Genomic DNA, 25,301 nt, shown 5'->3' with positions numbered 1-25,301 from the left:
AGCGCCGCTGCTGGACTCGAGGAGCTCCTCGAGCGGCTCCTCCGTGCTGACAGGATTCGGTGCAGCTGGAGAACCATTTCTCGCAGCTCCGCTAACGACATGGCCTCCGACGGCACGGACGAGCGCTCGCCACTGCTGTCGGCCCCCAACTCGGAGAACGTGACCCCCACCGCGCCCCCGTACCTCCAGGAGTCGAGCCCGCGAGGTAAACACACGACACGTACAGCCAGCGCGCGCCTCAAACCACGGGCGCGAGCTGGGATTCGAGCGACGTTTGCTGGAATATCGAAGCATCGCCTTCAGCTGGCAAAAACAACGTGGAGCGTCCACGGTGAGAGGTGGAGTAGTGGGTTAGAGAAAGGGCCTTGAAGAAGAAGAAGAAGCAGCAGCTCCGCTTTCACTGCAGAAATGCTTACATCATGATTCAGTGGGGCCTTCAGTGTTTAGTCTTCACCAAAAAATGAAAGCTGTCGTGCTGCAGCACCACAAGGCCTCGGTTAATTTAGGAGGTTTAAAAAAACAAAACACCCATGAGCAGATGTAAGGAAGCGAGCAGCCCTTTGTCTCCAACTGTAAATCAATCAAAAATGTCCAGATGTTGATCAAATCACTCTGTTAGCTTTTGCATCTTATTCTTTCATTTGCTGTGATTCTCCACAAACCCGCTTGTCATAGAATACCATCACTGTCTGTTTCATGATATATGCCGGGGTGAATGACCCCGACAATTCACTCATTTTTAAACACACAGTCCAGCTGTGCATTGAAGTGTTTTCACTAAAAATTCCCATTTAAGAATCCCCAGTTTATTTTGTCTGCTCAAACAGCATTCCCAAAATATTTTTTAAGAACAGTAAATACTTAAGAATCTGAAGCCAGTCTGTGTTTTTTGTTATCGTTTATGAATAACGTAAAGGGGTCATGGTGTAAACTTTTTCAACAGGCTCATATAGAGGGTTTTCATGTGACATTATCGGTCACGTCATTTTGTGTCCCGCGGCCATTCTGGATTACGACGCGGTGGCCGCTATGATGCGCTACGTGCATTTGGCGAACAATTGCAGAAGCTTCAACGTCGGTGTGAAGAAGCCTCACGGCACCGTGGCGCTGAGAGAGATCCGCCGCTACCAGAAATCCACTGCTCCCAGAATTTTATTTTATTCGGCAATAAAATGATATAAGAATACATAAAAATACTGCAGACGATAACACAAGAACTCTTCCAATGCGGATGCTTATTTGCATTGTGGTCCTCGAGCACCGAGCTGCTGATCCACAAGCTGCCCTTCCAGCGCCTGGTGAGAGAAATCGCTCAGGACTTCAAGACGACCTCCACTTTCAGAGCTCCGCTGTGATGCTCTGCAGGAGACCGTCGAGGCTGACCTGGTCGGCAGCTTCCTAGTTCACAATATCGCAGTGTGACACTGTTGGCCAGTTCGTTACATCACCACTAAATTCACTATCTGGTATAAGATACGGATCCACTGAACCAACTGCTACACATCTATCACGATAAATAGCTTTATATTGAGGATTTAAAGCATCGTAATAACCGTACATTCTCGCCATTTTTCTATCACGCACCAGCCTCCTTGTAATCCAGAATGGAGACGGCACCTGTCCTGCAGCAAATCTGTCACGTGATTGAAAACCCTCTATAGGCCTGCAATTCACCTTATTCAGCTGCACCCACTTTTACAACAGAGGCATTTATGTTTTGTCTTAGGACTTCCAGTGAGCGGCGTTTTCAGTATAGAAAAATGGAAATCATTCCATGGGTAGAAACAAAAACCTTTTTGAAAAGCTCAAAGGGAACGACTCTGGTTCACCCACGGGTCATAACAGAGTGGGAAGATGACATGAAAAAGTGGCCCTTGATTATGTATGCCGATATTGTTAACTACTTTGTATTGACAGTTTGGCTGTGAGGAACTATAAAAGCACCTCCTTGAATCAAGTTAAAATACTACCCGACAAGTAGTACCACCGTAATGCCAAGATTAGGTAACGTTAATAAACGTATGGTGTTATTTCATGCAGTGTTTGGTTGTATCAAACGCCAGAAAATGAGTAAATAAGATAGTAGCTAACGCTACAAACACAGCTTACCTGTTTGTCTCACTAACAGTAGTTCGACCATTTCTCTGGGTAAGGATCCAGTGGTGTGGGTTTTTCTCCATAAAATAAAAAGAACAGACATAGGGACGTTTGGGTGGATTTTTCAAATTCGCCTTCAGCCTGCACCTGAGATCCTCATCTTTCAATGGTGGAGGGAACAAGTTAAATGCTCTTCCACAGCACTCAGATCTCTCCTTTCCATGTTCAAAGCATTGTTCTGAAAACGATAGTTTCCTCTTCCGGTTGTTATGGCACTCACGAACTAAACAATTAATGCTGCTCATGTTTGGACACTTCTAACGTACTGTTTTCCCACGTAGCTAATCATTAGACACAGTGGCAAACCGGAAGTTGTTTGACAAAATGGAGCTGCCCACTCTGACTTCCTGAATAAGGTGAATAGGGCAACGCAGTCTCGTTTGGGGGCGGCGCTGAAGGGGTAAAATTTCTACACTTCTGGGGTACAAACCACAGCATTTTCTTTGGGGTTTTAGGCAAATTGCAAGCAAACAAAGTGATAATGCAAAGAAAAAGTGACAATGCGGTGGGAAAGTGGACATGTGTTGTGGTTTGTTTATGATCCGGAGCACAAACGTGTTGAGGCGGTTTTGCAGGCGAGAGAATGGCGCCACTCTCGTTAGCTGTGTAGGCTAACACTTACCGACATGTCTCCTGCCTTTTCTTCTCCACGTGAACTGAAAAAAAAAAACAACTTTTCACGACTGCTTCGGTGATTGCAGTCGAAAACAAAACTGTACACCATTTATCTGTGTGATGTTATGTTGGGTATATATTACGCAAACCGTTGGGGTTTTTCTGTAATTATTGTATGGCTTTGCCTTACAATATAAAGCGCCTTGGGGCAACTGTTTGTTGTGATTTGGCGCTATTTAAATAAAATTGATTTGATTTGATATTAAATGGAGGTCCCCGTAACTGGTCAAATCCCGCGATATCACTGAAGGTTCAAATGAGTCTATGGTCTCCTGTTAATCCTCTTAATATTCTTCTCACCTTTGGCAAATGCGTCATGTGTGATACATCCTAACTGCTGAAAAGCACCAGCATAATTAAGCTGTGTTTTTTACAAATTTTAAAACAGCATAGTGCAGTTCTTAAAATGTTATATTTTATGAATTTATATAATGCTGGTGATATTGTTGCATTTCTGTTGGGGACTATTTAGTGAAGTGGGAAGGAAGCATTGTGAAATGTTTGAGGCTTCCTGCTGATTGCAATGACAAAATATTAGAAGTTTTGAAGCATCGAAACTTTAGACTTGTGGTTTGCGGAAATTATAGCAGATATAAACCCAACCCCATTCCACAAGAGCAACTCTTTACAGGCCAAGAACTATGCATGTTCTGTTTGATATTTGTTCACTCATTTAATTACTACAAGAAATGTAAATCTTGTTACCTGTCTTAATTTGATACAATAAAGTGATGTTTAAATGTGCAAGCTGTAATTGGCAGCTGTGACCACAACCTGTGTGAAGAAAGTCTGACTATGAAAACCTGCTTTTTCCCCTTTCTTATGGGGTATGGGATAGCACCAAAACTTCTAATCTGTTAAACATTTTCTGTTATTTCCAGATTTGTTTAAAAGTATACCACTACTGAGTTTTTTTAAGATTCAAGTCATAAAAGATTTTTCTTTGGCACCACTATAATTTTATGTATTAGCCTTTAAAGGAAATGTCGCACTGAAATCATAACAATTTCGATTTAGGCTGTTAGTGGCCATCCGATGATCCGCTGGGATTACTTTGTGCACTGCTGTGACCGGTTTCAAAGTATACAGCATTCGCAGCTAACAGCTACAGAGACTTCTGAAAACAAAGTACTTGAGTGTTTCTTACAGGTGACATAGTTACTAGAAGCATCCCAGCGTGCACTTCAATGAGCTGAGGCACTAAAGTTTACGCAAGTGTGATGTTGTGTTATGACGACTCCTTTTTAAGTGATAACTGTTCATTTTGATGCAGTCACGGTAAAAGCAGCAGCTGTGAGAAGGTTTTGTGTACCTGTGGCAATTAGTCATAAACGCAGCCTGTTAAAACGCTAATAAGTGTTGTATAGAACTTTGAAAAATCTAATAAATATATATATCTGTGTCATCACGGGGACATTCCACGTCCATTAAGCGGCAATAAACAGCTCCTTACAGTTCCTTAAACAGTTCCTTATAGAGCAGTGGTGCTCAAACTATTCCAGAAAGGGTCGAGAGGGTGCAGGTTTCCTTGCAGCCACTGACTCCAGCAGGTGATTTCACTGACGAACTCATCTTATCTGCTCAAAGTGATTTTAGTCAGTGAAATCACCTGCTGGAGTCAGTGGCTGCAAGGAAAACCTGCACCCTCTTGGCCCTTTCTGGAATAGTTTGGACACCACTGTTATAGACATGACAGTTTTATGACATTTGAGAGAGTCTACAAGCTTAATACTGATTATATATTGTTCAAATTCAGCCAGAAGTCCGTCTAAATGCGGGGTTAAAACAGCTGCTGTGTGCACACACACACACACGGACAGACTCTCTCAAAGTAAATAGCTCCATTGAAAAGAACACAAAGCAAAAAAAATTAACATTACACTCACCCCAGTGTAAAGATTTCTAAATTAGTCCACAACAAAAACAAGCCCCACGTACGTGTCACGCGCAATCGCAAATGTGATTGCTATCCATGGAACGGTCCAGTTGTCCTCACTTGCCTCCACACCCAGAGATCATTTTCAAGTTCCACTCAGCCTGAGAATAATGTCCAGGTCCACTCGCTCTCGGGTTCTGATAGCGGCGTGCGCGCATCATGTCCGATCGCAGTTCTGCCTTCAACTCAGCTTCTGTCAGGATTGTGGCACATTAGATAGTCCATTAGCTCCTGAAAATAGCGTCTTCTGAGTTTTACCAATAGGAGACATACATCTGCGTGTCCACGCATGTCCGCAGCAGTAAACCAACAGCTGTGGCACAAACTGCAGCATCATGACACTTTAAGATCCAAAATCGGACAGACTCTGAAAAAGTTAGGGGTTTCGGGGTGAAGTGTGTCGTCTCCTCTGTAAATCCGACCCACTGCTTTCAAAGAAAAGTTCAGAAGCTTCGTTATTGGACAGAACCATATTTGTTTTGTTCTATCTGTCTCTACCTGGGATGTTTCTGTTTTCCTCTTAACTACGTCATGCGCAGAGAAATGCAGAGTGAGACGTTTTCCGGAAATGCACCTGTTTCCTCGCTTTGGGAGAGGATTAAAAACATCTGAAACCACTAATTATGAGCATATGTGTGCAGAGAGCTTTACAGTCCTGTACTTTGATGTTGTGTTGCTAACTGAGACATTGAAACACATGCGACATGTCCTTTAAATATGAGATTCATTATATGACATTGCCAATATGATCAAAATTCATGTTGTCTAGAAGAAAATAATAAATAGTTTCTCTGAAGGGGAAAATTTCAAGAGAATAGACAGCCTTGAACTAGTTACGGGAGTGACCCCTATAGTCTGATAATGACATCATAGATCAGGTGGGGGCTTCCCCCGACTTGCATGAGGGATGCTGGGAATCACATGGCGACAGCCAATCAGAATGAACAGTGTAACGTCAGCTGGTTGTGAACTTGACCAAAATAATTAAAAACATGGTGGAAAACGCTCCAAAACAGCTGCATTCCTGTATAAAACGATCATACATTTGGTAAAAATTTGTGAAAAATAAATAATTGTAAATCTGAAAAAACTATTTTTGTAACCAGATAACACCTCTGAAGTGATTTACAAGACATGTCACAGATGTCAGAGTGCACACTACGTGCGCGTGCATCACCTGAGGGTGCATCACCTGAGGTCTAAAGTAACTTCACTAAGTCCTGCAGACAGCGTAAGAAGGAAAATAAAATATTCCTTATGGACCCCCCCCCAGATAAATATGTTCTCTTTATTAAAATGAGCTGTAATTTTGAAACGTGTTTCAAAAATAGACAGTATAATGCTTGGATTTCAGCAGAAACAAAATTTTGTCAGTTTGGTGACATTTGAATGTCTGTATCGCTTTAAGTTGCTTCTCTCCCCTTATGTTATTATCTGTCATACATGAACTAAAGTTGTGGGCATATTGCTCAGAGCAATTTGGAAGTCAGATGACAACTTCCGTGACATGCATACAAATGAGTCATTTCAAGCCTAAATTTTATTTTAAGCAGGAAATTTTTTTTATGTGCATCAACAGAATCTGTGCTGCCACGTTTGTGCCTGTGCATGTAGACCATTCACGGCCTTAAAAATAAACAAACAAACCCTGAAACAGGTTATTTTACACCACAGTAACATATGTCACAGGAGTCCATGGTGAGGACCAGCTCCTTTCTATTTAAAGCAACACACGTAGGGACAAATTGTTTATTAGAAACCTGAAAAATTTGTATATATTAGGATTTATCATTTCAGTGCCTGTTGTGTTTTTGGCACAAAATTTTAAGATATATTTATGAGACTCCCTATTAACATGCTGAAGAGGCATATAATAATACGCCTTTAAAATCAATCCATAAAGTCTTCTTGTGGAATAATGTCCAATTTTGTTGGATCCTTTGGGGCCATTCTTAAAACATAGCCATTTTTTTCTGCTGCTTCTTCCTTTTTACAATTAGTGTATGGCTTTAATAATTAATTTTAACTTATTTTTTTCTGATTGGGCTGCCGGGTGTTTGAGAATGTATTAGCTCATTTATTTTGTATTTATTGTCTTTGATTTTAATTCGTTTTATGTTCAGTTTCATTTTATTTTATGTTCAACACTGAACTTTTGTGGCTGGAAAGTTCTTAATTATTATAATGAGTTATCAAATAATTCATAAGCTGTTTCTGGTGTAGTTTGATCATATTTAAAATTAGTGTAGCAGATAGTTACTAGTCTTATGTGTTTTTCTTTTGCTGCTTTGCTGGCAGGTGGTCAAGGAAGAGTTTTTAGCTTTTACTTGTGACTGAGTTAAAATCTGTCCTTGTGTTCACACAGGAGCCTTCAAGTCAAAGGATTATACTGTCTGCCCAATTTTATCTGTTTTTTTTTTTTTTTTTTTTTTTTTTTTTTTTTTTTTTTTTAGTGTGTCATTTAAAAGTAACCTATCAGGAAAGCCAGAGGTAGATTTTGCCTGAGATGGCTTCCAGACAAATGTTTCTGTTGGAATTGGGGAATTTTGCACTCATGAAACCGTATTCATTTGCCTCATCGTGACTGTGGTCATTCTGCAGTCACAGTGGATTGTGTTTAATAATCTTTAGGAGAATTATATTTCAGACAGCTAATGTCAAGGAGATGGATGATGGAAGTGAACATTTTGTGACCTATAAAGTGCACATTTCAACAACTGATTAGTATTAAAGATGAATAAATTCTGAATAAACAGCCTGTTCTGATGCAGAAGCTGAAAGGAAGGTCAGAATATGATCATATCCTAGTATGTCCGTGAACCCTCGATTACAGCAGCTGGTTCAACTTTCTTCTGGTTTCTTCTGGCGTGTATTCATTCCAGAAATTGGGGGGGGGGTTATTGGGATGGATTTTTTTCAAGCCCACAGTTGGAATGTTACTGTTGAAGGAGAAAAAAATTTGCTTCATTTGGGAGGTTGATGGCATGAGGTGTGATATTAAAGAACAGATGGTGTGCACATCCCATAATTAAAGCTGTTGTGAAGCTGTCAAATTCTGATAAAATCACTCCTTTATTTATTAACAACTATAAGAAATACATGTGGGATATTTCTGTATTTCCCTGCAGTCGTCATGCTGTAGAGGAGGTGATGGGTGAGGACCAACGACCTTGGCTGCATCTCAGCAGATAGGTTGGCCCTCAAGCGGCAGAAGTAGATTGGCTCTTTCCACCTTCATGATGAGAAGTAACTCTGCGGCATTCGCTCTGATGGCGCGTAGAATACTGATATTTTGTCCAATTCCTATGCCAGAGGTGATTCCAGGAGGAGGCTGTTGAAAGGTGCTGTCACAACTCTGTACTTTTTTGAGTGGAAGGATTTCTAGCTCTATTTTGAGAGGCAGTGTGTAAATTTGTTGCAGCAATGAGATTTTTTTTTTTCATGCATTCTGTTATTGGTTTGATTTGGAATCAAATTTGGTAAGACAGGCATGGAATCTGACACATGCCAACATTTCCTGCTATTATCTCAAGAACAGGAGGCAATACAAGATGATTCGCAGTTGTGTTTCTGTAATATGGAATGTGTGTGGTAGGGGTGTCCAGTCTGGTCACTGGCACACCCTTTATATTTCTGTTGGTTGTGTTTGTCCAAAGCAACCATCTGTCCCTGTGGCGTCAACTCAGTGAGGGTCAGTCTTGTTTTCCCATTGATTTGACTCAACATTGCATTCAGGGTGAAACGAGAAGGAAATTGGTCGTATGTAAACAGAAATGTGATGTAACTTTGTGTTTGGCCAACATTTTAGACTATTTATGGTATAACCAGACTTGATTATGTATTCCAATAGAATATATCATAATATTTTGCTGGATTGCTGAATTGTTACCTTTGAGAGTGTCTTGAATGTACACCGAGAATGTACACTGTAAAGCAACGTTATATTGGCAGGTCTATGTGTATAAACATATTCATGCCAACACTATGACTAGGTTACAGTACATAATGTAACAGTACACTCAATACTTACACTGTGGGTACTCCCTACACAGTAGATGAACTGATTGCATCTTAGGGTCGTTTGCTACATATATTGCTCTATACATTTTAGTATTAATAAGTATGTAGTGTTGGTTTTCTTATGAGCACTATAACTCAATAATAATAATACATGATAGCCATTTAATGCATAGATCATAAGTACTCTCTAGGGGGTAGGTGAGCGGATAAGAGTTGTTCAGTCTTTTTTCCGAGAAATCTTTATTATAGAGGTTTTGTATTCACATTACGTGTATATTACAGTGTCATAAATAGTGTGATATAAGTGACTAATTAATTTGCATAGGTGTTCATTTGCACAGATATTAAGAAAATAGACATAACTCAAGAGTGCTTCAGTAAACTTCATATTCAGAATATACTTGTATATTGCATTGACGTAAAATATACATATGTGTTTGCTAATTGACTTATATATAAAATTTTACATATTTCTCACCCAAAAGAAAAAGCAAGGAAAACAACTTGCTTTCCATAAATGTTGAGTAAAATTGTAAGTGCTGAAGGAAAGGAGAATCTCATCACTGTGGCAGGTTTTGTCTTTTTTACAAGGAATGTAAAGCCCATAAGTATCATGATTACTACGGTAATAGTAAGAGTTGGTGCAAGTCTGTGGATTAAGCATATTAAAACTCGGGACAAACTGTGGAATGCAGATTAATTACACCAGGTTAATGGTAGAATTAAACAGGACAGAGTTCATGTGAGTGACTCTACAATAGCTCTTTCAGATATTAACAGAATTCTGTAAAAGCCAACGATTTGGTCATGTGCACCTGTTTTCGGTAAGTCATCAGTGAGGGCTGTTCTTGGTTCCTCAATGAAAATAGTTGTATTCCAATTTCCTATCTTTTAGAAAAGACTACAGGTATGTAACCTGTAAAATACTATACCAACTTTATTAATAAAGCACCTTAAAACAGCCACAAGGTGCCGTACACTACAAGCGTAATACAGACTGAGATACAATAACATAAAACAAGAAACACAAAAAAGCTCAAAACAAAATTATCGAATTAAGCCTCGTTGGTATCAAAAGCCAGAGAAAAGTTTTTAAATGAACTTTAAAAAATAACCAAAGAAGGTGCCTTCCTAACACCCACAGGCAAGCCATTCCACAGTTTGGGAGTAATGACAGAAAAGCCCTGTCCCCCCTGAGCTTTCTTTTCAACCTTGGCACTTCCAGGAGCAGCTGGTCAGCCGACCTGAGAGACCGACTAGGTACCGACTTCATCCTCATATATGAGGATGAAGAAGCCCAGGGAGGTACCATCGAGCTAAACCATGGAGAGACTTAAAAACAAACAAGAATTTTTAAAAGAACCCTAAAATATATTGGTGTTGCAGACTGAACGGTCCGCCCTGCCTCCACTGCACATGCGTCATTTCTGAGCTCAGCAGCTTGTCTGAGACAGAGTCTGTTCACCCAAAGCGATCAAATGGAATAATGGGATTATTAACCATCAGATGACAAAGTAAAACCTCTTAAATCGGGTGCCCAAGTTCGGTCCTCGAGATCTGATACTCTTAGTTGTCTCCCTGTTCCAACACACCTGAATTCAATGAAAGGCTCATTAAAAGCCTGCTAACGAGACTTTCATTGGATTCCGGTGTGTTGGAACAGGGAGACAACTAAGAGTGTCAGGAAGGTAGATCTCGAGGACAGAACTTTTGCAGCCCTGTCTTAAATCATTCTAAGAGCCCCTTCACACATAGTGTGAAACAGCTCATATGATCGAACCATGAAACATTGCGCTGACGGGCAGGCATGCATGATGCCAGTGTGATGGTTTGTGCACTCGGGAACACACTGCCAGGAGCCGCACGATGTGTAAGAAAAAATACATAAAAAATGAAAAAATACATGTTGCGACGGTTTTGTGCACGCGGGAACACAGCAGCTGTGCGATGTGGTTACACACACAAAAAAATAATTTAACATGCCACCCATGGGCCTCTAACCTGCGCCTTCCAAAAGCTCTGATTGCTAGTCAGAAACTTTACCACTGAGCTATGATCACAGTCCTGTGAAAGTTGCAGCAACCTGCTAGATATGAGGAAGGAGATGGACGTATTTAAAATTAAATAAACCAACATGCCATATAAAAACACAGCATTTAACAAGCGGGCAATACAAATATGATCCATCTGTTCCTCTGTAGATGACCCATGGTCACAGACATACAGTTATGAAGGGGCCGTTAAATAACCCTGGTTAAATAAAAAGGAAAAAAATGCCATGGGACTCGAACCGACACACTCTGATTACCAGATGTAAACTTTACCACTGCACTACAATCACTGTCTTGTAACAGGAACGTGAAATGGCTAAAATAAAAAAGCAGATAAATAAAAAAAAAAGTGCTGTGATAACTGACCAAATATTGTTAGGTACGGTGTATTTCTGCTGATACGTGACCGAAAGTGGCGTATTTGTCATACTGTTGGCTTGTCCTGGTTGTGCGGCACGCTGCTCACAGCCCTCATGGCCCGACATGCGTGTCCTGTCGTACGTGACATTCAGATCACCTGCTGCTTGTCCAAACAGACTGATGGCCCGTTTCTCCTCTCATTGCAAAAGCAATATATGTTTTTATGTATTTCCACATAAGCACACACACGCGAGCGTGTCAGACAAAGCACGGGACTTGTGCTGCAGCTATGATGTCCAGAACCGGAGATGTCGCAGCAGCCACGACCCCTGTCCTGTCGGCGCACAGACCAAGATGTCTGTACTATTATACTATTTCATTTATGGTATTAAACACCCCTAAATCCTACATAGTATAGCTCTGAGCAGGGCTCCAGTTTGGACAATGATTCATTGTATAGAATCGCTTTGTCCTCAGGTCTCCTTAGAGTAAGAAAAGAACCACATGTTGTGATATCTATCACAGGTTTGTATTGTCTTCTGGTCTGAACGTCAGAGATGGTGTGCCAAACTGTTGTAGATGCTGAGCCTTTGAACAGTTTGTTTCCCCTATTTAAAAACAAACAGACGTTTGTTGATGGAGTGCTGTTTGAAGACACATGCAGTTAACAGCTGGCTCTGTCTTTTATGTGTGTTTGTCCTCTTTCTCAAAGCTGAACTACCTCCTCCTTACACAGCCATCGCCAGCCCAGATGCTGGCGGTGTGCCCGTCATCAACTGCCGTGTTTGCCAGTCACTCATCAACCTGGATGGCAAGCTGCATCAGCATGTGGTCAAGTGCACAGTCTGCAATGAAGCCACAGTAAGTGGAGGCCATTATTGATGAGTTGAAAGCTGTATCGGACGTGATTGAGTTCTAATAGCGTCGCAGCCAAGTGAACGTTCTGTTCATTTCCGCAATCAAACTTCAGTCAGTGCAGATACGCAGTCACCCTAATCAGACAGCCTGTTCTGGATGTTTGGGGGCCCATTGGATCCAGGACGGTATTCTTTCAAGTCAAGGAGTCTGGACTAACAATTTTATGTATTCCTTAATCAGTCACCTGAGCACTTTTCCCCAGTTTCTTGAGTGTTAATATATTGTCTTTCATGCATTCTAAAATTAAATTTGTGTCACGGTGAAATGAACCTTAAAGATACACAGTACCTCTTTTCATCCCAAGGAACGAGTTTTTAATATTTTAGATATCATTGATAGTTAAGCGGAATACAGTATTTCACTACTATTTGAAGTTTTTTGTGAGCAATTATTATTTTTTTATTCTTGTGATATTAATTACAAACCAGAGCACCACACTTATAGAGCGCAAACCTCCACCAACATTAGTTTACAATTCCACAAAATTTTACCTTGGAAAAAAGTTTCAAGGTCAAAGTCCTGTTAGAAGTGGCTATTTATAAGATAAATTAGATGTAATAAAATGTCATGTCATGATTATGCACTTGAATCAAAGAATCAAATTTTTTTGTGGTGTCAGGTTTTTTTCCCCCAACTTTTTCAGTTTCTGAATTCTTTTTCAGGTAATTTTCACAGAACATTGGTTATCTCTGCTATGCACAATTTGTCGTTGCTTTTTGCCACATGGATTCTGATAACTGGAAGACAGACAGACGGGTATCAAATTGGAACCTCCATCCAATTTTAGTGGTGTAGGTAAATCCATAACAGAAAAAATGAGAGTGATTGAGACACTTTTGATTGAGATATAATGCAAAATGTACACCAAATGGGCTTCTCGATGTTAAATTCAAATTTCCACAAAATCCACAATCTGGATCAGATCCGGATCAAACTTTGTCAGGCAATAGTGAGTCCTAGTCTGCACCTCACTTTCAAATATGAGAGTGATTGGGGCATGTTTGTTTAAGATATAATGTAAAATATACATTAAATGGGCTTTTCAATGTTAAATTTAAATGGCCACAAAATCTGTAATCTGGATCAGATCAGGATCAAACTTTGTCAGTCGATAAAGGATACCATCCTACATAATGCTCTCAAATATGAAAGAAATTTGATCTTTTTTTTGATAGAGGTATAAATTTTTAAAAATTCATTCAAAGTTAAGATTTTTCCAGACTTTGACCTATAACTTAGGCAAGAAGTGATTCAATTTTCTATCAGGATATGAATCTTCACTAAAAATTTCATAATATTATGAAATGTTACAAATCTATTCATTTAATATATGAAAAACTGGGCTCAAGGTTGTTAACAAACAGACAACCAAACATTACATCATCCAACTTTGTTGGTGGAGGTATTGCAGGAACTGTAGTCGTAGATTTAGTTATTCACGTAGGTAACTCCCTCCTGGGTCTAATGAGGTCATGAATGGTGTAAAACTGGAAATCAAATATCTAACTTTCTATCTCTAGTCTAAAGACATCGGTTTCTAAAAAAATTGGCCTGCCTATGGAGTTGCTCAATTAAAATATGTTGTATAGTGTAAAGACAGAATTACTGTTTTTGTGCAGCAATTTATCACTGCATTTAGCCCTGAAAGACTCTGCTGTATTGTCATTACACAAATCATTTGAAACTACTGAATTGCACTTTTCTTTAGTTTCTATTGTTCTGATTATTATTATTGTTGCTATTATTATTTTGCACTAGATAGTTATACCAGTGAGCATGGAGACAGTAAGAGTTACACTGATCTGACATTTGACCTCATGACCTTGATGCAAATGATTGACTTCTGTCTGCTGTCAGGGCAGTTTTTTTTATCTTTGTGTGTGCCACATTTGGTCCAAACCGGGTTGAAATCAGATTCTTTTGACCTTTGCCAAAATTAATTCTTTAAGGGCAATTTCAACTTTTTTCCACATACGGTACCAAGTTTAGGGGGAGTTGGAGAACAGACATATATTGCTGAACTGATAGTACAATGTGTTGTGTTCCAGCCTATCAAGAATCCTCCAATGGGAAAGAAGTATGTGAGGTGTCCCTGTAACTGCCTGCTTATCTGTAAAGACACATCTCGGAGGATAGGATGTCCTCGACCTAACTGGTAGGTAGGATGTATCATGCACAAGGCTCCAATTCAGGGTTTTAAATGTGAGGTTGCAACAAAATGTAATCCTGCATTGCAATCATACCTTCTCATTCTTCCTCCGACAGCAGACGTATAATCAACCTGAGCCCGGTGATGGTCATCCCCGAGGAGCAACCGGCCCAGCCAGCGCTGCCCATTCAGCCTGAGGGGATGCGGGTGGTCTGCGGTCACTGTGGTAACACCTTCCTAGTACGTGAAATGCACAAATCACACACTACCTAAGCAATCTCAGAATTATTTTGCTGTGCTGTTGTTGGTACGTGCATTATAGTAACCCAGAGAGCCGCATCTTTATTCAAATGCAGTAGTCATGCAAAAATGTTAAACAGGTATTTTGACAGTACTAAATGTGGATATGACATATTGTGTTGTTCTGTAAACCCTGCAGAGCAGTGTTTTTTTTTTTTTTTTCCATCAGTCCACCCATGCAGACATAAGTGTTTGTGTCACGTACCTTTCCTGCTCAGCTGGATTTAATGTTTTTTGACTGATGGAATGTGATGCAAGCAACAGGCTTGAATTTGCTGCAGTTCTTCTTTCTTCACTTGGATAATTGAAAATTCCAAATCTGACTTGAATGAAGCCTGGTCACAGGAAACACCACTTGTGTGACCTGCAGCGGCGCTCTGCAGATTATTAAAACACTTTTCTTCACTATGCGGCTCCTTGCATTCAGGAAAGTTTCAGGATTTTTGACTTGCATGTTGAACACTGTTTATCCTTGACAATGATGGACCCGCATGTTAAAGAACCGTGTTGTTGTCTTGTTAACGTGTGCACATTGTTGCTTGCGACGTCTGTAGGGCAGTGAGGGTGCCAGGTCGTCGCAGCCACTGTCTGGTCTCCCCGGCGACGGCTCTCCTCCAGCCCAACAACAGGTTGATAAAGCTGGTCTCACCTGTGGACATATTAACAACAGCCTAACCCTGCTCTAGTTCAGTGCGCCGCCTTACTCACACGTCGCGATTCTACGACTTTGTCCACATCTGGCTTTGAAAAAAGCTGCAAAGAGAGCTGATTTTTGTTGTGCAGACCATCTTTTTATACTAAAAGTTAATGTTGTCAACCACATGCTGCATGTGAAGCTTCATTTTTATTTACTTTCTGCAGCCAGATGTGAATGGTCGCTGAGTCAAGCACTAACACGTTGGAATAACTTAGGTGGTAGTTTAGACATTTTGTAACACGGGAATGAAATAGACTTGTAAATGATCATATCTTGTAGTACACTCTGTTCTGCCTGCTCTTCTTTGATGTATTGTCACAGATTGTTGTTTTTGTCTTCTTTTCACAGTGGATGGAGCTTCGGTTTAACACGCTAGCCAAGTGTCCCCACTGCAAAAAAAATGTGAGCCTGTTGCACAAACACACATCATTATGCAGCACAAACCCGACAGTCACAATACAACCCCTGGCAAAAATTATGGAATCACCGGCCTCGGAGGATGTTCATTCAGTTGTTTAATTTTGTAGAAAAAAAGCAGATCACAGACATGACACAAAACTAAAGTCATTTCAAATGGCAACTTTCTGGCTTTAAGAAACACTATAAGAAATCAGGAAAAATAATTGTGGCAGTTAGTAACGGTTACTTTTTTAGACCAAGCAGAGGGAAAAAAAATATGGAATCACTTAATTCTGAGGAAAAAATTATGGAATCATGAAAAACAAAAGAACGCTCCAACACATCACTAGTATTTTGTTGCACCACCTCTGGCTTTTATAACAGCTTGCAGTCTCTTAGGCATGGACTTAATGAGTGACAAACAGTACTCTTCATCAATCTGGCTCCAACTTTCTCTGATTGCTGTTGCCAGATCAGCTTTGCAGGTTGGAGCCTTGTCATGGACCATTTTCTTCAACTTCCAATAAAGATTTTCAATTGGATTAAGATCCGGACTATTTGCAGGCCATGACATTGACCCTATGTGTCTTTTTGCAAGGAATGTTTTCACAGTTTTCGCTCTATGGCAAGATGCATTATCATCTTGAAAAATGATTTCATCATCCCCAAACATCCTTTCAATTGATGGGATAAGAAAAGTGTCCAAAATATCAACGTAAACTTGTGCATTTATTGATGATGTAATGACAGCCATCTCCCCAGTGCCTTTACCTGACATGCAGCCCCATATCATCAATGACTGTGGAAATTTACATGTTCTCTTCAGGCAGTCATCTTTATAAATCTCATTGGAACATTGAGACATATTGCTTTAAGTTTTCTGTCTTGACACTTTGATGTCTTCCTTGGTCTACCAGTATGTTTGCCTTTAACAACCTTCCCATGTTTGTATTTGGTCCAGAGTTTAGACACAGCTGACTGTGAACAACCAACATCTTTTGCAACATTGCGTGATGATTTACTCTCTTTTAAGAGTTTGATAATCCTCTCCTTTGTTTCAATTGACATCTCTCATGTTGGAGCCATGATTCATGTCAGTCCACTTGGTGCAACAGCTCTACAAGGTGTGATCACTCCTTTTTAGATGCAGACTAACGAGCAGATCTGATTTGATGCAGGTGTTAGCTTTGGGGATGAAAATTTACAGGGTGATTCCATAATTTATTCCTCAGAATTGAGTGAGTCCATATTTTTTTCCCTCTGCTTGGTCTAAAAAGTAACCGTTACTGACTGCCACAATTATTTTTCCTGATTTCCTATAGTGTTTCTTAAAGCCAGAAAGTTGCTATTTGAAATGACTTTAGTTTTGTGTCATGTCTGTGATCTGCTTTTTTTCTACAAAATTAAACAACTGAATGAACATCCTCCGAGGCCGGTGATTCCATAATTATTGCCAGGGGTTGTAGATAACAGGTGAACACTATGAACCTGTTGTATCTGTTTCTGCTTTGTGGAGAAATTTATTGTTGTCACAACTTCAGAGGCCTGGAGTTTGCTGTTCTTGCATGGGGAGGGGAGGGGCTGAGGTGTAGGAGGTTCCCAGATTTTTTTGGGGGGGGAGACATTTAATATTGCAGGAGAAAATCCTACAATTTATCATTATTACTGTGGTTAAAACTGGGTTTTTTTTTTTTTTTTTGGTCTAGTTTCCAGATCTGTCAGACTGATATAGATTGTTAATCTTAGTTCACCAGGTCTGTCCTGTTTTCAAGTTATATATTTATATTGTCAGCCGACAATGAGTCTCACAGCGCAATTCTGTCAGGTTAAATAACCGAAAATTAAAAAAGCAGGCTGTTCTGGTCACAGATGGGCAGGAATCCATTTGGTCGGCACAAATGTAAACAGAATTGAACAAAAGAGAAAGATGTTTAAGTAGCCGTGAAAAATCAGGTGACTGGGCGCTCTTAAGCCATCAGTGCTGAAGAATGTTCAAGTCAGGTCACATGAGAGGCATGTGAGAGGAAAAGTAACCAAGGAACAGGGCAAAACTGAGGCCTGGCTGCTGCTTCCAGGCAGCTGACTTCTCTGGATGCTCAAAAATAAATAAATAAATAAATAAAATCCCTGCATGTCTAAAACCTGGAAAGAGCAATTGAGATTTTTGCCTCCAAAAATGTTACGGTGCAGTGAAGTGAGACTCATTTGTGGGGGGCACAAAAGAAACCTGAAATCACATAATTTGATGGATAGATCATTTATTTTGAAGATGGTTTTTAAAAAGACAGATGACAAATAATAGTAAATGTTCAGAAAAATAAATATTTCACATCTGAAGGCCAGAAGAAAGATGTATACTGAAATAAAACAGACCCAGTTTACAGTTTGTGGAGCTATAATAGGTCAGTGCACTGTTTTAAATAAAAATACAACCCCTGGCAAAAATTATGGAATCACCGGTCTCGGAAGATGTTCATTCTGTTGTTTAATTTTGTAGAAAAAAAGCAGATCACAGACATGACACAAAACTAAAGTCATTTCAAATGGCAACTTTCTGGCTTTGAATGAATGAATGAATGAAAACTGTTTATTTCGAACATTTGATACAACAACAATTACAAGATAGATCAGTGAAGACAACAACAAAAAAGTTCCTACTGTGTACCCAACATGTCCGAAAAGGGGTAGGGTGAAGCATCAGCTTATTTTTCCCTACCCCTTCTTCCCCACAACCAGTGATACCCTTTGCCACATATACACATAGATTCCTACACACCTAAACCAATATCAATATATACTCGTGTGTGTGTGTATATATATATATATATATATATATATATATATATATATACATACATACATATACACAAAATACTATATATTTACAAGCCGAAGCAAAAAACAAAAACACCCTAACCCTCATTACCCTTCCTCCTCCCTATACCTAGAAAAAAAACATATTTTTGTACCGCTGGTTCATGCTTGGACATTGCTTGAGCCCCACTCCCAATCTGTTCCACATCCTCACCCCACAGACAGAAATACAGAAACCTTTTAATGTTGTTCGTGCCCACTGATGCTTTAAATTAAATTTCCCCCTCAGACTGCAATCTCCTGATCTGTTAAAAAACATATTTTTAATATTTGCTGGAAGTAAATTGTTTATTGCTTTATACACAATTTGTACTGTTTGAAAATGAACCAAGTCTGTGAATTTTAAGAATTTGGATTGTAAAAATAGTGGATTTGTATGATCTCTATAGCCAGTATTATGAATAATTCTTATAGCTCTTTTCTGCATTACTGATAGTGATTGTGTTGTACCTTTATAAGTATTACCCCATACCTCTGCACAGTACTGTAAATATGGTAAAACCAGTGAGCAGTAAAGAATGCGGAGTGAGTTGTGGTCCAGAATATGTTTCGCTTTGTTTAGAACTGAAATGCTTCTTGACAGTTTACTTTGTATATGTTTTATATGAGTCTTCCAGTTTATCTTATCATCTATTATCACCCCCAGAAACTTATTTTCATGTACCCTTTCAATATCTACCCCCTCGACTTGTAACTGAACCTGTATGTCTGTATTACAATAGCCAAATAACATGTATTTTGTTTTACTTAAGTTTAATGATAATTTGTTTCTGTCAAACCATATTTTCAATTTTCCCATTTCTATACTGATCCTCCTCAGTAACTCCTGCAAATCCCCCCCTGAACAAAAAATGCTTGTCATCTGCAAATAATACTAATTTTAATATTTTGGAAACATTGACAATATCATTTATATAAATTAGAAACAGTTTTGGACCCAATACTGACCCCTGTGGGACGCCACAAGCATTGTCCAAGCATGATGATGTATATTCCCCCAACTTCACAAACTGTTTTCTGTTACTTAAGTAGCTTCTCACCCAGTGCAACACCAACCCCCTAATCCCATACTGTTCAAGTTTATTGATGAATATGTCATGATTGATTGTATCAAAAGCCTTTTTAAGGTCTATAAATATTCCAACTGAATGTAATTTGTGGTCTATGGCGTTTGTAATCTCCTCAACTGATTCTATTAATGCAAGTGATGTTGAACTATGTGCTCTGAATCCATATTGACTATCAGTAAGTAATTTATGTTTATTTATGAATTTGTCTAATCTATTATTGAATAACTTTTCTAATAATTTGGAAAATTGTGGAAGCAAAGAAACAGGTCTATAATTTGTGAAGTGGTGTCTATCCCCAGTCTTATACAGTGGCACAACCTTAGCTATTTTCATTTGATTGGGAAATTTACCGGTTTGAAATAAGTTACAGATGTATGTTAATGGTTCTACAATCCATTCAATGACCTGTTTTACCACCACCATATCAATTTCATTTAAATCGGTAGATGTTTTATATTTACAATTATTCACAATGTCTATAATTTCTTTTCCATCCACTGCTGTGAGGAACATTGAACAGGGATTTCTTTCTATGAGATTATTATCCCAATCCTCAGGTTGGGAATCGGGAATTTTTTCTGCCAAGCTTGGTCCAATATTTACAAAAAAATTATTCAAACCGTTGACTACCTCATCCTTATTTTCCTTCTTGACATTATTATCAGTGAAATACTGAGGGTAACTCTGTTTTTTATTACCATTTTTGATAATGCTATTTAATATATCCCATATTCCTTTAATATTGTTTTTGTTATTATATAATATGTTACTATAATATTCCTTCCTACATACCCGTATAATATTAGTTAATCTGTTTTTGTATTTCTTATATCTATTTTCTGCCTCTTTAGTCTTTAGTTTTATGAATTCTCTATACAGTGTATTTTTCTTATTACATGCATTTCGTAACCCTTTTGTCATCCATGGTCGAGCTTGGATTTTTTGTTTTCTGTAGTCTTGTTTAATTGGACAATTTTTATCATATAATGATGTAAATATTTGTAAAAAAGTTTCATATGCACTATGTTTTGGGGATGAAAATTTACAGGGTGAATCCATAATTTATTCCTCAGAATTGAGTGAGTTCATATTTTTTTCCTCTGCTTGGTCTAAAAAAGTAACCGTTACTGACTGCCACAATCTTTTTTTTCTTGATTTCTTATAGTGTTTCTTAAAGCCAGAAAGTTGCCATTTGAAATGACTTTAGTTTTGTGTCATGTCTGTGATCTGCTTTTTTTCTACAAAATTAAACAACTGAATGAACATCCTCCGAGGCCGGTGATTCCATAATTTTTGCCAGGGGTTGTATGTTGTTACTCAAGTAATTTTCCAGTCTAAAACTCTGATTTGATCTCAGTAATATTTAAACTGTAAAAATTGTTGAACTCGTATTTGTTGTTGGGCTGTAGTCTGAGATAAATATTTATTTGTCTTGACCTGATAATGATCTCTGTGCTAGGTTGAAACCCCCCTCTCCCCCCAAAATATTAAAATTTATTTTTAATTTCATTATGAGTTTATATTTTAAAAACGTTTTAGTCGTAAATGTGTGTTACTCTCATATTTTGCTGTATTGATAATTTACAGCATTTTTGAAAACATAATACTAATTACTTAGTTGATTATTAATATTAACAGTTGGGTTTTTAAAAAAAATCTTTCATGTTTTTCTTTCTCCACCTGCAGATCATCAGTTGGCAGCGCCCTCCCTAGAAGGCGCTGTTGTGCTTATATAACTATAGGAATGATCTGCATTTTCGTCGGAGTGGGCTTAACAGTAAGTTTTGTGTGTGTTTTTTGTGTTTTCACTTTTTCCTTGCATGTTTTAGAAAGCATAACATTATTGTATTGAATACATTAAATGTAATATAACCACTTTAAAGTGCACATACTGGTTGTTCCGAAAAGAATCACACTGAATTTTTCTTAACCAACCCCTAATGTCCATTCTGTCACAGTGTATTACAGTGATCTAACTTCTTAAAGTCAGTTTGTCCTTTTTCACTTGGGGTTGCCAACAGCAGATCCAACATGGATGTTGCATGTTGTTTGTTGTTGTTGTTTTTTCCCTTCTTCTTCTTCCTTTCTCAACTCCACATGGAGAACGAGCAGGGCTCATCTTGACCCGGGAACCGTCCGCAAACATGCTAATATCTTTTGTTGTAATTAGCATCATTATAATTATATTGTGATAAAGTCCTTAATGTTGTCATTTGTGTTTATTGAGCTTGTTGCAGTTTTTATCTTTCTGCAGAATTTCTGATTATTATTCTTACCATTACATAGTATACAGTGAGGAAAATAAGTATTTGAACACCCTGCGATTTTGCAAGTTCTCCCACTTAGAAATCATGGAGGGGTCTGAAATTTTCATCTTAGGTGCTTGTCACTGTGAGAGACATAATCCAAAAAAAAAAAAAAAAAAAAAAAAAAAAATCCAGAAATCACAATGTATGATTTTTTTTAAATAATGTATTTGCATGTTACTGCATTTCAACATATGTGAAAATCAGTGTTAATATTTGGTACAGTAGGCTTTGTTTGCAATTACAAAGGTCAAACGTTTCCTGTAGTTTTTCACCAGGTTTGCACACACTGCAGCAGGGATTTTGGCCCATTCCTCCATACAGATCTTCTCTAGATCAGCCAGGTTACTGGGCTGTCGCTGAGAAACAGAGTTTGAGCTCCCTCCAAAGATTTTCTATTGGGTTTAGGTCTGGAGACTGGCTAGGCCACTCCAGAACCTTAATATGCTTCTTACGGAGCCACTCCTTGGTTACCCTGGCTGTGTGCTTCAGGTCATTGTCATGTTGGAAGACCCATCCATGACCCATCTTCAATGCTCTAACTGAGGGAAGGAGGTTGTTCCCCAAAATCTCGCAATACATGGCCCCGGTCATCCTCTCCTTAATACAGTGCAGTCGTCCTGTCTCATGTGCAGAAAAACACCCCCAAAACATGATGCTTCCACCCCCCAGCCTTCACAGTAGGGACGGTGTTTTTGGAATGGTACTCAGCATTTTTCTTCAAACACAGCAAGTGGAATTAAGACCAAAAAGTTCTATTTTGGACAGGCAGGGGAACCCTCCGTGCCATGTGTGATTTTAACCCATGACGTCTTAGTGTATTACCCACAGTAACCTTGGAAGCAGTGGTACCAGCTCTCTTCAGGTCATTGACCAGCTCCTCCCGTGCAGTTCTGGGCTGATTCCTCACCTTTCTTAGGATTATTGATACGCCACGAGGTGGGATCTTGCATGGAGCCCCAGTCTGAGGGAGATTGACAGTCATGTTTAGCTTCTTCCATTTTCTAATAATTGCTCCAACAGTTGATCTTTTTTCACCAAGCTGCTTGGCAGTTGCCCCGTAGCCCTTTCCAGCCTTGTGGAGGTCTACAATTTTGTCTCTGGTGTCTTTGGACAGCTCTTTGGTCTTAGCCATGTTAGTAGTTGGAGTCTTACTGATTGTGTGGTGGACAGGTGTCTTTATGCAGCTAAAGACCTCAAATAGGTGCTTCTAATTTGGAATAATAAGTGGAGTGGAGGTGGACTTTTCAGAGGCAGACTAACAGGTCTTTGAGGGCCAGAATTTCTGCTGATTGGCAGGTGTTCAAATACTTATTTGCAGCAGTAACATACAAATAAATTATAAAAAAATTCATACATTTTGATTTCCGGATTTTTTTTTTTTTTTTTTTTTGGATTATATCTCTCACAGTGGACATGCACCTAAGATGAAAATTTCAGACCCCTCCATGATTTCTAAGTGGGAGAACTTGCAAAATTGCAGGGTGTTCAAATACTTATTTTCCTCACTGTATTTTCCTGCAGCCGTTGCCAGATTTAAGAATGCTGGGGTCCACTTTGAAAATCTGAAAACCTCCTGGAGCTCCCCCCAAAAACCTTCAATCACAGTTTTCTTCAACACATAAGACTTAAGACAGTGTTTTTCCAAGTATAAAGATTTCAGAAAAATTAAGAATAACATATAATTTATGTTCCGTGGGTTTTTATTATGTCTGATTATGTATTTTTGTGAAGAATCAGCTATATTAGGTAATTATAAATTGTATTACAGAATTAAAAATCAAAATGTTTGTTTGAATTTATATTTAGTGACGTCTCATGACCCACCTTCAGTACCTTCAGCCCACTGCTTTCGTGCTTTAAATCAGATTCAAGTGCATTAATTAAATGCACTTTTTTTTTTTTTTAAATTAGCCTAATTATACATGTATTTTTCTGTCTTATTAACATTTTCCTTTGTGTTGACAGGTGGGTACTCGAGATTTTGCCAGACGTTACAATGCCACCTACGTGTCCTGGGCCTTTGCTTACCTGTTGGGTCTCATTTGCCTGATACGAGCCTGCTACTGGGGAGCGATCAAAGTCAGCTACCCGGAGAACAGCTTCGCTTAGGGCGCAGGCGGCACCGCTGCACGAACAAACCCCACGTTTAGTTTTTGTCCTCCCCCCTTTCCATCTTATTCAGGTTCCAAACAGGTCATGTTCAGCGGAGTGGGGCATCTGCACGGGGATGTGTGCGTATGTTTTATCCAACACGCGGTTTGTGTGGAGATATATCCATGTATCTCATTTGTGTCTGAAATGTTTTTGCAAGCTTTTATTTACTGAACAATACTACTATATGGATTTGCTTGCACACAAGGACATAAAATCCTCTACCATGCAATCAGGAAGTTGTGTGGAATTGGTTTGATAATTGAGATTCTTTTTTTTTCCTTCTTCTTTTTGAATGCCATAAATCTTTTGTGGCTTTTTTTGTGATTTAGGAGTGATTGCTTATCAAACATGAAGGATTTGATGCCTTTGGACTGGTTCTTGGACACGTTTAATGGATTTTTCTGTTTCCCAACAGACCAAAATAAGACAACCTCATAAGAAAAAAGAAATGTTCCCATTGCACTACAATTATATGCAACTGTATGTGTTGGTTTTGCTGCTAGTTTAACCCCAGCTGCAGATGGCTCTGTATTATCTACACTGTACTATAACATTTAACTGGTCTGTGCACACTGTCAGAGTACGAACTAATGATTTTAAATCTACTAATGATCATTTTTTTATAAGAAGTTGTTAAATGCCCATGCGTGCCAATATTTCCATTCAGTATTTGTCAAGGAGTAGCATTTTTTTTTTCTGTCTATGTTTCTTTATGTTTCTTTTTATTTTTCTGCATTATATTTTGACCTTCATCATCATCTTCTGCACTGCCTTTATGTTGCCTTCTCACTGGTAGAAAAATTATCCCAAAACTTGGTGACTCAAGTTTGCATGTTGGCTTGCTGTCATTCTGTAACTGAGGATGTGTGTGGTGGTTTTTCTTTTTTTTCTTTTCAGTTATGGAGCGGTGCGTGAAGCATATATGGGGTTCTTGTCTTAGATCTTTCTGCCTGTGATTCAGAATGTAAACCTTCCTTCGCTTTTCGCTGACCTCCAGTGAAGTCCGTGCTAGCTAGTGTCGCTGTAACAGAGCGTCTGGCTTCTTGACGCTGATCAGTTCAAACTTCTAACCATGTTATGAATGTGTTAAAGCAGAAATGATACTTAAAAAAAAGATGCTCTTTGTACATAATGCAGATTCTGTACTTGGAGAAGCTGTAGTGTGAGATGGGAGTAGAGGGCTCATGGGTCTTTTTAAAAATGATAATTTATCAATAAAATCTAAAAAAAAT

The 25,301-nt window shown here is 38.9% G+C and overlaps 1 protein-coding gene across 2 annotated transcripts; it reads left to right on the top strand.

The window, feature by feature from the left end:
• On the top strand, window positions 1-25,301 carry pip4p2 (phosphatidylinositol-4,5-bisphosphate 4-phosphatase 2). 2 transcript variants are annotated; one of them, XR_004558001.1, is made up of 8 exons: window positions 2-205; window positions 11,912-12,060; window positions 14,166-14,272; window positions 14,383-14,506; window positions 15,121-15,195; window positions 15,612-15,665; window positions 21,293-21,383; window positions 23,881-25,301. XR_004558001.1 is itself a non-coding variant. In XM_034160145.1 (7 exons), the coding sequence occupies exons 1-7, from the start codon at window positions 100-102 to the stop codon at window positions 24,022-24,024; spliced, it is 783 nt and encodes a 260-aa protein (XP_034016036.1). In that variant the 5' UTR covers window positions 1-99; the 3' UTR covers window positions 24,025-25,301. The 2 variants fall into 2 exon arrangements, 1 of the variants encoding a protein (XP_034016036.1); XM_034160145.1 differs by lacking the exon at window positions 15,121-15,195 and having other exon boundaries at window positions 1-205; window positions 15,612-15,673.

The sequence above is a fragment of the Thalassophryne amazonica genome, chromosome 20, assembly GCF_902500255.1.
Source record: "Thalassophryne amazonica chromosome 20, fThaAma1.1, whole genome shotgun sequence".
Taxonomy (NCBI): Eukaryota; Metazoa; Chordata; class Actinopteri; order Batrachoidiformes; family Batrachoididae; genus Thalassophryne; species Thalassophryne amazonica.
Note: the sequence above shows the minus strand (reverse complement) of the source record. Positions and strands in the feature narration are given on the sequence as shown.

Excerpts from the sequence above, each read along its gene's own strand:
- pip4p2 (XM_034160145.1), top strand. The coding sequence starts at position 100 with ATGGCCTCCGACGGCACGGACGAGCGCTCGCCACTGCTGTCGGCCCCC. Across the intron at positions 14,273-14,382 it reads GGATGTCCTCGACCTAACTG|CAGACGTATAATCAACCTGA; the intron begins GTAGGTAGGATG and ends TTCCTCCGACAG. Across the intron at positions 21,384-23,880 it reads TCGTCGGAGTGGGCTTAACA|GTGGGTACTCGAGATTTTGC; the intron begins GTAAGTTTTGTG and ends TTGTGTTGACAG.